The following is a 13,678-nucleotide window of genomic DNA, read 5'->3' as shown; positions in this document are numbered from 1 at the left end:
AAAAGTGTCGAATTAAGTCGCCATACTTTATGGTATGTTTCAGCCTTCATGATAAAGCTTCCGCACTAAACCATTATCGGAACATCATAACCCAACGTGTATTATTGCATTGCGAAAGAACAACAGATCCGAACCTGTAATATTGCATTGCGAACAAGCAACAGATCCGAACCTGTAATATTGCATTGAGAACAAGCAACATTACTTATAAAGCTAAAACAACGCAACTGCCAGTGTCATAGAACCGCGGATGTCTCGGCCATGAGTGGGAATTCATCACCGTTGCGAAAGTTCAACTCAAACACCAAATGTTGATACTGGGCGATGTTAAAAGTGATTTCTTCTCATTAAAATTACAGTGTAACTTAACTCGTCTAACCGAAATGCCAACAAAACCAGCATATCAGGTCGGTATACCGTTACCGACAGGTTCCGGATTACACGGTTGCAAAAAAAATGTAAACAAGAAAGGAAAATACCATAGAAATACACAGAAATGAAAAGGAACGCTTAGGACAGTGATCGGTTTTATGAGGTTATACTGTACTTGAAACTACACATAAAGTTAAAATAAATGCTTCGGTAAGTAAATTTAAACATACTACATGCAAATCCAATAAATTAACGATGATTGACACCGAAACATGATATTAAACGATTTCCAATGTAATAAAAGTACAAAATTCTTTTTGAAATTTGCCCTTTATTTTGGCATCCAAATTATTGTATTTCACCGATTCAATTATAGTTTCAAAATTGATAGACTCTTTTCTCTAATAAAACCAAGTCTGGGTTATCAGTGTTTTGATTGGCAATAACTCTCCATGGCATAACTTTTGTGCGACAACTGGATCAAGATAGTGTGGGTGTCCGTGGACCACGACGGACTGACATCAATCTCATTGACAAATACAAATGATTGTTCAACTTCAATCGACATTTGTTATGGAGTGTCTTGTCAGCGAAATTTCAAGGTCAAATGTAATGACACAATGATCTATCGTTACACATTCCTTGCAAATGACCAACAGGTGACTGCATTATCACACAGTATGTCCAAACGTTCAGAAATGACGTAAATTTTAATCCTGGATCAAATAAATCAACTGTTGATTCTAACATGGGGTAATTAAAAATTATTCAGTGCAATGTCTACATGATATTTGTGTGCACTTTTGTGGATATGGCTGTTTATGCAACACGTGTGTAAAAAGTGTCGTGGTAAGTTCTTCGTACACTGATTTTAATGACTTCTAAAACGACATGTGTTGTCTTTATATTTGGAATTCTAACAGGCAGGTTAACAACATCAACTATTAAAGACTAGCACTGTAACTGATGTTTCGTATTTTTAAAGTTTTATGGGCCATAACTGGGCGAAATTCTTATATGCTATGATTTTCTTCTGTAATTTATTGCTAACTATAAGGTTTGATGAATTAAGCTGTGAACATCATTCAAATGGACAGACAAACATGTATGGTGCCTTATAAAAACTCCATTAGCAATTACTAATAACACTGTAGAGTGTGAAATGAAGTTGTTGATCACAACTTGGTTTCATGGTTTGACCGTATGTACATATTTCACCCCACTTTAGGCGAAAATGTAATAATTTTAGTAGAACTGCCAGAATTCACTTTGAGCTCTTGTTTGTACTTATAAAATTAAAACCATCTGAAATATGAGTTTTAAGTAATGTAATTCTCAAAACATTGGTAGCGTTTCGTAGTGAACATATTAAAAGCTCTTCATGATAAATGAGTATGAAAATTACGAATCATAACTATAAAGAAATGAGATGTCAATTCAAGATTCAGAAAATTGAATCTTCAGGACTTTCATACAGATCGTATTATTGTAAATGGATGTTAAATCTAATGAATTTAGTTTCAACATTTATTGAATTATTGGACTTTTTGCAAATGTCTCTCCCTCTTATTGACATTTTCTTGACGTGTTTATAACTTTTCAGCTTTAAGCACAAAAAGAGTTAGTCAATCGCGTTATATAGATAATTCTAAAAGGCTAGCCTAACTCAAGTTACAGTTTGTGGTTTTAACATGCACTGAACGTACTTACTATTTTACAACCACTCCGATAATGTGAGCTAATAAAGGCAAATATTGGCTTCTTTATGTAGAACACATGACATATGATAACAAAATACCCACACAACCTACCATTTTAACATAAACCGCTTTTGATTCATGTTTTAGCATATGTTGTAATAGAATGATATATATTCTATATCAAATTACAAAACTTAATAAAGTCAAATATTCTATATAGGTCATTGCCATAAAGCACAAAATATAGGCAACGTTTCTAAAAGATAATTTTTTATAAAGATGTGTGCTAAAATCTGTCATTTCAAACCCAAACTCAGTGGTTTATGGAGCAGGTGGCTTTTATGCGAAGGATTCGCTAAGACACGTGGTTTTTATATCTTTGATTATGTTTTATCGTACCAGACATTGCAATGCTTATGTGATATATTTGTCTTCACAATGACATTAGTCTTGACATGGAATGACTTTGTGTTTCTTTACTTGAGATCGTAGATGCTTTAGAATTTGATCTTTGGTGACAATTACCATTGTCATGTATTTATAGATGTTGTGCCGCTTCAAGTGTTAATCTAACAAATAATTGGCTGGGGCTGTCAATTGATTTGGTTGCTAATTAATGATTCATAAGGGGTAGTTCTGATTTTGTGAACGATACAATTAAGATACCAACTAGGCCACCAGAGAGGAAAGTTAAATATGCTCATAAATATGTTACATATGAGGAAAATGAATAAAACATCAAACATGCGCATATTATACTGATCATTTAACTCGCTGTCCGCAGTAATAATGCAAAGTTTTACTGAATGATGTAAACGCGTGTGGTATTTCTGTACGGAACTAACAATTTCATAACTTTTTGGTTAATGTACTAAATCAAGTCACAGATAACAAAAACATTTTTGACTACGACTTACAGAAAATCTACAACAAAAAGCATCTTACTACAGCGAAAAGTGGTTATTTTAATAATTTTGAAACAATTGAACAAAACCTTACCTTCATTGAAATAAGCTGCATCCGGCTGAGTGTCTGTAAATAAATATTGTCTGGGATAACAGTTAGCAACACTGGACAATATGATAACCACTGCAGCCATATAGTAACACAGGTAAGGAGATAGCTGCATCTTTAACTGTCAACTGCGAAAACACAAACTGCTCGTCACTGGAATAAAAAATTGATTCAATTGTCCAGCGTTTGATTCCCGCGGTTTGCTGTTCTCAGTGGAAGTGTTTCAAGCAACCTGTTTACAAGTTGTATAATTCAACCGCCGTGGTATGCTACTTGAAAAACATTATTTTGTAGAGAAGGTGTGTCACTTTTATAGATAACAAAGTAGTAGTAAAGTTCTCATTAATCAGTTCCGCGTGTCAATATAGGAGTGATGGTTTCAGAAGAGAGTTGTCAACTGGTGGACAGTTGTAGTTGATATGTATGCCACGGTAGCAAATATATGAATGGGTGTTTATATAGACCAGCGCCGTCCCTTATGCCAATAGTCAATAACTAGGGAGACTCACTCCACACGCGCGTGTATGTACCATTAGAAAGGAATTTACAGTCGTAATACGGGGGCGCTTTCAAGTGCAAATCATCTTTAGTTTTCAATGAAACTCGTTACTCACATAATGTATGGACCACGTGACTTATTTCCTTCCCACGGAATACGGCCTTCAGCCATTGGACAGGTAAGTTGCGGACAAATTGGATTGATGCAAAGTTGGCTTGCCAAGCTCTAACATGAAATGTCGATTATTTTGATTTGTTTACGTTCGTTGGTGTGGCTTTCTACTTAATCCCTAGACTCTTTTCTCCGTTACAAGCGCCCGAGGGACACTGATTGCTGTCCTTTGGGAGACGGATTCATAGGATCGTCCTCACCTCAGCCAGCTCGCTATGTCTCCAGTGGTTATTTGGTGCCAATAGAACACAAGCCACAAACTCTCTGATTCCAGTAAATTACTTTAAATGAGATACGACGCAAGACAAACTACCTACACCAATTCCGAGAGTGAGAATTAACTAATGGCTAGAGGGAGCGACACACAAACAGATAAAGCTTGTGACCATGATATTTGGTCCGGACTCTTAATGGCTACATTTGTCAAACGCTGAAAGCGGGATTAAAATGGTTTAAATGTACCAAAAGATTCCGTGAAAATAAATATAGTGTACAAACAGAATGAATCCCTTAGAATATATATCACTCATATAATTGTTGAATGGCAGTAATCAAAGCATTGAGCTTCATTCAGTTGGCAATTATGGGAGTATGAATGCCAACTAGACAGCGGTAAATTTTACTGACTGCGTTTCAATATTATATTTACATTTGATAACAATTTTACGATGAAAAGTTGTTATCTATAATGAATCAATAATTGATTATCGTCAAAGACGTAACAGCTATCTTCCGTGATCGCTGGCACGACAATTATAATGACGTCATAATAAGCGGATGGCAGTTCATAAAACTGATGAATGCCAAATGCGCTTGGTAAGGTAATATAGCGGGGTTGCAGTGAACACGTAAATACCCTGCGATATTTTCCATGTTTAACATGAACCACCATCAATGAACGTCATTACATTTCTTTTGTTTTAGCAACATTTTACAAACAAAAATAAAGCAAAGAAAGCGGCGATATTGTACTTGCTACCTGTCTCTAATTTTTTTTTTTTTTTTTTTAATTTTTTTTTTTTTTTTTTTTAATTTTTTTTTTGAGAAATTGTTTGAAACTTTTTCACGACTCTATATTATTGTCTTCACTTAAAACACATTTTTGTTAGCTTTTTGGCCATATACAAAGACAAATACAAAAGAAACATCTCTTTCACTCTCACTTATAATATTTAGTATATTTTAAATGCTTTGGTTTCAGTCACCAGTAGACATTATGGTGTTTTTTTTAATATTATATTTTTGTAATGAAATTACTGGATTGCATTTGTAGTGTATCTATTTATATCATTGGAATATGGGGTCGCTGATCATTCTGATATATGTCTTATGTTATGTTGTCTGTATATTAGATAATAAAAATAGATTATTGAGCCTTCAAAATGTCAATACATGACAGTAATATTGAAAGAATGATATTGGGACGGGTCAATCAAATACGGCTTGGTACTTAAATTTAAAAGTCATGATTTGCCGTTCTCTCTTAATACCATAACATATAATTTGAATGTATGTAATGAAACCGAACGTTCTTTAAGACCTTTTATTGGACACGACACACGGCTTTAATTTCGGAAGATTGTTTATTCCAATCAATTTTATTGATAACAAAAGGATTCGACAGCAGATTAGATCCATATAAATAATCGCCAAGGGAGTCATCCACGGAGAAATAACCACAACCGAAGACCACTTTCTGACATCTATTCATGAAGGTCTCAAATACAGGAAGTGATATATTAATCTCTAACCCACATGTTTTAGAAAATTAATATTCCTAAGATGAATTAACCTTTTTATGTAATTTCAATTAAAGATGTAGACGGAAGGATTTTTTAGAAACAAAATAACAATCTTGCAGCGGCAAGGTCATGCAGATGAAAAATTCTTATCTTATATACATGATTTTTTTTCCAACTTACTTATGTATTCATAATTTTCAACCAGTAAAACTTTTGTGTTTGGCTTTACGATGAGTAGTACGATGTGCACCCTGTCACCTTCATCGGAAAATAAAGGTGACAGAGTACACATGATACTAGTCATCGAGACATCACAAGTAATAGGTTCACTGAATATGTAAAATTATCACTACATATACATAATTTCCAAACTGACGAAAATTTTTAAAAATTTATACTTTCAGCTTATCATCTATTATAACTTACATGTAATTCGCAGATTCGATTGCTTTAAATCTTCATTAAAATTCAGATGGCAACGGTATCTATCGCCATCTGCTTGTGTCATGAATATACTTATTGACTGTTGCGTATGGCAATAAATCTCGCTCTTTTGATCACTACGCTGACATGTATTAGCAATACCATGACGTCACCACTATCTTTTTTGGAACATGATATTTACACATCGATAGTTAGCCACAATTTCTAACATAAAAAGGCAGAACATGTTCGCTGAAATTTAATGGATGAAAAATAATGTCATTTTAATCAAAATAAAATCAGTCGTGATGATGTTATTGTTTTTTTGTGTAAAGCACATTTAAAGTACATGGGATTTGCTTTATCATTTAATCTTTTGGAAGGACTAAAGGAATGTGCTGCTATTGAGAATGGCAATTTAGGACATAATGTTAATAATGTTAATATTTACAATATTTGAATCTCGGAATCACTACATTAAACAGAACTCTTGACGGAGTATCGGGTTTTACTTCATTTGGTGACACCTCGAATATAATATACCTCCTTTGTATACCTTCCTGCTAACTACGCCTCACGCTTGTCTCAGTTGGAAGGCTCTGGGTTCTGTCCCTTGGCCGAGATACACCAAAGTCTATAAAAGTGGAAGTTTCTGCACCTGCTAAGCGCTCAGAGTAAAGAGAGTGGAACTAGATTGATTTACCTGTTGTCGGTATAATGTAACCAAGTGAAGTGTGCTTTTCGGTGTCTGTAGCGGCATGTTGCAGTAAGATTGCACTATAAAAAGGGAAACATCTCCATTATTGCTAAGAGATACAACTCGAAGATACCGTAGTCTCCCAGAAATGTAAATTCGGGACATTTTCAGGTGAAGTTCATGTTACTTTGCCTGAAATAGCGAATCATTTCATCCAAGGTCAGGACTTTGACCTAGAATTGACCTGATGATATTTTGCTTGTGTACGAACCTTATAAACATTAATGTGATATTCGAAACATTTGTTTATTTGCTAAAGATGCTTTTCTTTCTTAAGATAATCAGATATCAATGAAAATGAATTGATAACATTAATGCAACAGCAATGATAACAAAATCTGATATGAACAAAATAATGACATTTGGTAGATAAATGAAGTATGTCAGCATAAATGAAGGCCGCTTATATATACCAAAATACGATATCCTATCAAAATTATTATTGCGCTTTGATAATATTTCTGGAAATAGATTCATTGTTCTATAACATACAAATAATGAAGATAACAATATCGTATACTTCAGTTTGAATTCTACAATAAAACCGTTAACGCAACATGCAAATGCAATCTATACGACATTTGTAATCAACATCAAAAACGCGATATGCAATGCAATCTATTTGTTTTATGATACTTGTAATCTACATTAAATTATTTAAGAAATGAAATTGATCACATAGATACTATTGCTGCATATGGATACACTGCACATCTGATACGATGTTTTTTTCATGGATTACAAGTGTAGACACAAAATATTATTTCTCTTATAGCTCACGAAAACACATTCAAGCAGCTAAAGCAATCTAAAACGTATATTAAACCGTAATTCGAACTGAAATAATAAAAATTGATATACAAAAGTAAAAGCAATCCTCCAACTTTAATTTTTGTTTTATTCTGATGTCATTTTGATAAGAATTTAAATGATATACTGTAATCAAATTCATCTTTGTGTGCGAATTAATTTCGCGTACTTTGCAAGAAATAAAATATCTTAAAAAATCAATCACCGCGAAATTTCTACAATCAAAGATAAAGTATATTAAATGAACCTTTACCCCGCAATCGAATACTAATAAAAAAAATGTCGATAGGCAGGAATTTTTTTTTTTTTTTTTTTTTTTTTTTTTTTTTTTTTTTTTGTGGTTGATTAAAAATCGAGAAATTCTATAAATCGCCATTAAAAGGCTTTTAGTATATTAACTTAAGATTCTGTTGCCTCGAAATCAGTTTCTTTGCCGTGGGTTTGAAATGGCTTTAAGGGATCTGATTGGAATGTATATTTATATTGCTTATTTAAATGAATTAAACATAAAGCTGAAGATCTATCATGCATTTAGTTTTCTTATTATTATTATTCCTGATAACTGTTTGATTGTTGGAAAAATGACACACAAGCACGCACTAGGTATAAAATACTGAAATCCTAGTTTCTGGCTATAATGGAAAAACGTGTACAAATATAAATAATTTTTTTTTCTTTTTTTTTAAACTGAGGAATCAAAGTCTTCATATTTTAGCTTAACGTTTATCTTTAAATTAGCAATGATAGTTTATTCCGCTCCCACTTTCACGTAACTCGGTAACAAGGGAATTGCATCAAGGTATCACATGTAATAGACTGCCCTCACAATGACCTCAAAGTAGGTTAATCTCCGTAACCATCGTCTTAATTACCAACACAAAATAAAAAATACAATTTGAAGTGATGGCGCGTTCGATTAGCAATTGTTTACCCAAACGTAATGTTCAATGCAAATAACGCCTGCCTACGGGACACGCGATAGTAGAGAAAACACAATGAAATCAGACCATACCGGACATGTTAGGGTTAAGCATTACCTTTATCTAGGTGTATCAAATCAACCTACACAATCCTGAGTAAACAATTAATTCTGGTAATGCGTGCCGCATTGATTATTGTGAGTGAACGCTGAACACCCACCGCTAGGGTCACTGACGAAAGAGAGAGTATCAATGAAATCTAAAAGTCAGGAATATAAGCTTAAGACTTATGAATAAATTATTAGTGTCCATTAAGATTACGCTTATAGATCCACAAATCACAATAAATAAAAGGATTCTGACTGACTTCAGTGTGAAATATACATTGTAGAAACGTTGAATTCTTAATGTGTAGATACCTAATATTAATACATATTGTTTTTTTTAGTCTGAATGGCTCATTATGTTTCCGAATCAATAAAAATTACAAAATTAGAATATCTGAATTGATGGCCCAAAATGAAGTTACATCACTTAAATGCAAGATTTCCTGTGTACATCTATGTGAAAATTAAAGGTTCATTTCGTTGTTTTGCTTCACAGCCTACGTCAACTATCGCGCAATAATTAGGACAACGTTGAGAAATATGAGAAGAGCCCGTTATGACAATTAGCATTTAATTAATCGATTTCAAAAAGGTCTAAGAGAAGTATTAAAATGGAATTCAACAAAATTATCAACTTCGTTTCACATTTACAGTTTTAAATATTAAAGCTTTGTGGTACGTACCTTGAAATATGTTCATCATCGTGCCGATGCCATGATGTCTAATGCTGGTCCTCGAACCTACAAAACGTAACTTACAGTATTTTAACGGTTTTTTGACATTATTATGCAATAAAAAGTTGCAAGATGACTGGATACTTCGTTATAAGTCCCCTGCCGGTGAAACCGGAGGGGACTATAGTGTTTGTTCCCGTCTGTTTGTCTGTCTGTCCATCTGTCTGTCTGTCAGTCTGTCTATTGTCTGTCTGTCTGTCCGGATGTCTGTCTGTCTGTCCGGATTTCGTTTCCAGACGAAAACCTGAGAAAAAAATGATCGGATTTTGATCAAACTTCAAACAATGGTAGCTTATAAGAAAATACAGCTTGGGCTTGAATTTGGGGTCAAAAGGTCTACTACAAAGGTCACTGTTACTAAAAATAGATTTTTTCACACAATATTAGTTTCCAAACAATAACTTGAAACACTTCAACGGAATTTGTTCAAACTTATACAAAGGTAACAAAGGGGATAACATAGTTTGAGATTTAATTTGGGGTCAAAAGGTCAACTACAGAGGTCACTGTTATTAAAAATAGATTTTTCATAAATTTTAGTGTGCGGATGATATAGTGAGAAAACGTTAACAACGGAATTCGTTTAAAATTCATTCAATGGTAGCATAGGAGAAACTACAGCCTGGGATTGGATTTTGTGTCAAAAGGTTAACTACAGAGGTCACTGTTACTAAAAATAGATTGTTTCACAAAGTTTAGTTTCCAAATGATAAGTTGATCAACGGAATTTGTTCAAACTTCATTTAAAGGTAACATAGGGGATAACAAAGCTTGGGATTGAATTTGGAGTCAAAAGGTCAACTACAAAGCCCACTGTTACTAAAAATAGATATTTTCACAAAATATCAGTTTTCAGAAGATAACTTGACAAATCATTAATAGATTTTGATCAAACTTCACACAATAGAAGCATATGATGAAAATGAGGAAATGTAGCTTTGGATTGAATTTGGGGTCAAAAGGTCAACTACAAAGGTCACCAATACTAAAATATGATTGTTTTATAAACTTTAGTTTACAGTTGAGAACACATCAACGGAATTTGTTCAAACTTCATGCATTTGTAGCATGAGGAAATACAGCTGGGGATTGAATTTGGGGTCAAAAGGTCAACTACAAAGGTCACTGTTACTAAAAATAGATTGTTTAATAAATTTTAGTTTCCAGATGATAAGTTGAGTAAACCTTAACGGCTTTGTTCAAACTTCATACAATGATAGCATATGAGCAAATACAGCTTGGGATTGGAATCGGAGTCAAAAGGTCAACAACAAAGGTCACTGTTACTAAAAATAGATTGCTTCACAAATTTAAGTTTCCTGATGATAAGTTGAGACCACATCAACGGAATTTATTCAAACTTCATACAAAGGCAACATAGGGGATAACATGGCTTGGGATTGAATTTGGGGTCAAAAGGTCATTGTTACTAAAAAAAAGTTTGTTTCACAAATTTTCGTTTTCGAAGGATAACTTGAGAAAGAATTTGTTCCATAATTTGTTCAAACTTCATACAATGATAGCATAACTAAGCAATAATAACTGGCCATAGATTAGAAAAATGTAATTTACGGCAGGGCACGTGTGTTACTTGCAACACTTACTTTATTTACTTATTTACTTACTTTTAGTAATGCAGTCGATATATTGCAGTTTGATTGGTTTATGTTTGTTTGGGTTTTTTTTTTTTTTTTTTTTTTTTTGGGTTTTTTTTTTTTTTTTTTTTTTTTGTTTTTTTATTTACGAAAAATCTGACTGATAAAGCATAATTGGCTCTCAGCTATTTCTTTAATATTAGTTGATAAATTTTCACATTATAGGATTTTAGAAATCTAATTAAAATCAGACTTGTAATTCCGTTCAACTTGACTACGATCCACTACGATACGCTCTAAAACAAGACCGTATTATTGAGCATCCTAGTGAAGCGCAGTAACAAGTCCATTTTTAATTAGATTGGCGAATTTAGTGATTTATCATTGAAGTTTAAAAATAACTTTTAAATCGGTTAAAAATGGTTAAGGATGATCCACTGCCGACGAATAAAAAACAGCAGCAGACGAAACAGTATTTTTCTTCAGTTACAAAAGTTACTTATTTTATACCATTACCACCATTGAAAAGTTTGAGCTTCTAATTTATCTTTACGATAAAAATATCAAAAATAATTACTTGCGTCCAAAAATAAATTCTATGGCAGTACTATGCCCTATATGGAATTATGTTATGATTGCACTTGTGCTAAATCCAAAACTTATTATTTTATATGTATTTTTGTGTTAATCTGGCAGATATATACACGATTATACATCACTAATTGTTCAAATGATGAATATCGTTTATGCTCTGTAGGCGGTGGAGCATCTTTAAAAGTACTATAATGCCCCTGCGATATGGTATTCATGACAACATGAATATTCATGAATGATTCATGAACTTTCAATAATACTAGCAGATTGCAGATTGCAGATGATCAATATGCCAAGAATTATCCATGAAGTTTTATGCATGACTAATATTCATTGAAATTCTTCAAAATGAATGAAACTTTTTCATTCATTTTTAAGAATTTTAATGAATATCAGTTATGCATAAAACTTCATGGATAATTCTTGACATGATATTTCATTCATTTTGATGAATTTTCATGAATATCCACTGAAGTCACCTGACTTGTCACATGATCACATGAGTCACGTGATTTCTAAATATATTTTCCGCCAATACAGTCACAATCCAAAATGGCTGCTGTATCTGCTGGCATGTTTAAGAGGAAACATTATTCATCTTAAAATGGAAGTTTTGGCACATTAATGAACGGATTATTCCATTCCTTGATTTCTTTAAGCACAGATAAACACTTTCAGTAAGTTCTTTAAAATTTCATGAACTTTTTATGAATTTTCATGAATGGGTTGTTCATGAATGTTCATGATTTCATGAATAAATTGATTTCATGAATGAAAGTATATATGAATGTTCATATTTTCAATATTTTTTCCTAAATTATTCATGTTTAAAGTTCATGAAAATATTCATGAATAATTGAAGAATGTTCATGAACATTATTCATGAATGTTCATGAATCATTCATCAACATCTCGCGGGGATGGACTTAGTGTTGTCATCCAATTACTACTGACAAATTATCACTGTGTTGGAACTGAGAGCAGAAAACGGAAACGGAATATAATATTAGCAGATTTAATACGGACCTGTCAACATACATATATAGACTATGATTATCGGTTTTCATTTGAGAGATACTCACAGGTCAAACGGATGGTAAACATATCGAATTGTACTTGATGACTTTATTAAATCGGTGAAGGGAAGGTTGTGTACGGCAGCAAGGGAATGTAATTTACTTTGGTATAAAATGTAAATATACAGTAAAGTTGATATTCTAATGATGTCATTGACATATTTTTTATCAAACTTATTAAATTTAGACTTGTAATTTCGCTCCACTACCATACTCCACGTCATTACAGTGTTAACGTAGAGTATCGTAGTGGAGCGAAATTACAAGTCTTATTTCAACTACATCGATATTTTTTCACATTAATTCGCCTGAAATATTTAAGATTTTTAAATATAATATACTTGATCGCTGTTTGAATGCCATCATCGATGTTCCAGTGGTTATTATAACTGTTGTTAACTATATCCACCTTTTGGAACATGTCATAGCAAATCTGAAGTGTCTGTGTCGACCACAGATGTGGACAGGTAGTTTGGCCCTTTGATGCACATCAAAAAATTGAATAACGGTAAAATATGGTTAATTGGGTGACCTTGAAATCGCTGTTTCTGTAATCATAAATGAAAGTCTCGTCAGACATGTGATTAGTCAGTTTTTCCCCTGAATTGCCTTCAGTTTTCCTATGACATATTCCGGTGGTAGATATAACGAGAGTGATAGTAATCCCTGGATTATCGAGGATGTCTGAATGTATATATGTTTTACCTTTACACTGATTGGTGAATTCCGTCATATATATTTCTTTTCTATCACACCTTAGTCAATAATGAAATAGCAAAATGAAAATTTTCAAGGAAGATTAACCCGTTTTATAAAACTTAAAATTGAAACTGGACTAAATATTACTTGTGATGAGATTGTTTTCATTACAACAAATTCTTTTTCAGGTGGCATCGTTAAAGGAAAAAAATAACAGCCAAGCCTATATAAAAATTCTAAAATATAAATTACAATTCTATTTTTTGTGTGATATACTTTAGTAATATAATACCAATATGACAAATCAAATGGCCGTCTTTTGTGTTTCAGCTTGTTTTTTCGTTTGCCGAGATATGCCACGCCGTATTTAGTCTATAGGCGGGCGTTTATATAAAATGCGCTTCGGTTGTATAACAAGCATTGAAGTATTTAATACATTGTCTATGGCTTTGTGTTACCTAACAC

At 32.9% G+C, this 13,678-nt stretch overlaps 1 protein-coding gene across 3 annotated transcripts in view; it reads right to left on the bottom strand.

The window, feature by feature from the left end:
• The window catches only part of LOC138333751 (uncharacterized), a 90,189-nt gene that overhangs the window by 23,822 nt on the left and 52,689 nt on the right, over positions 1 to 13,678 (bottom strand). For 2 of the 3 annotated variants that reach the window (XM_069282316.1, XM_069282315.1), the window contains 2 exons: positions 9,199 to 9,255; positions 3,072 to 3,104 (listed from right to left, as the gene is read on the bottom strand). In XM_069282316.1, the coding sequence (XP_069138417.1) occupies positions 3,072 to 3,104; positions 9,199 to 9,255 (90 nt within the window). The remainder of the gene's footprint in view (positions 1 to 3,071; positions 3,105 to 9,198; positions 9,256 to 13,678) is intronic. The other variant, XM_069282317.1, reaches the window with a different exon arrangement.

Source organism: Argopecten irradians, chromosome 10 (genome assembly GCF_041381155.1).
Source record: "Argopecten irradians isolate NY chromosome 10, Ai_NY, whole genome shotgun sequence".
In the NCBI taxonomy this organism is placed as follows: domain Eukaryota; kingdom Metazoa; phylum Mollusca; class Bivalvia; order Pectinida; family Pectinidae; genus Argopecten; species Argopecten irradians.
This window is presented reverse-complemented; position numbering and strand designations above follow the sequence as displayed.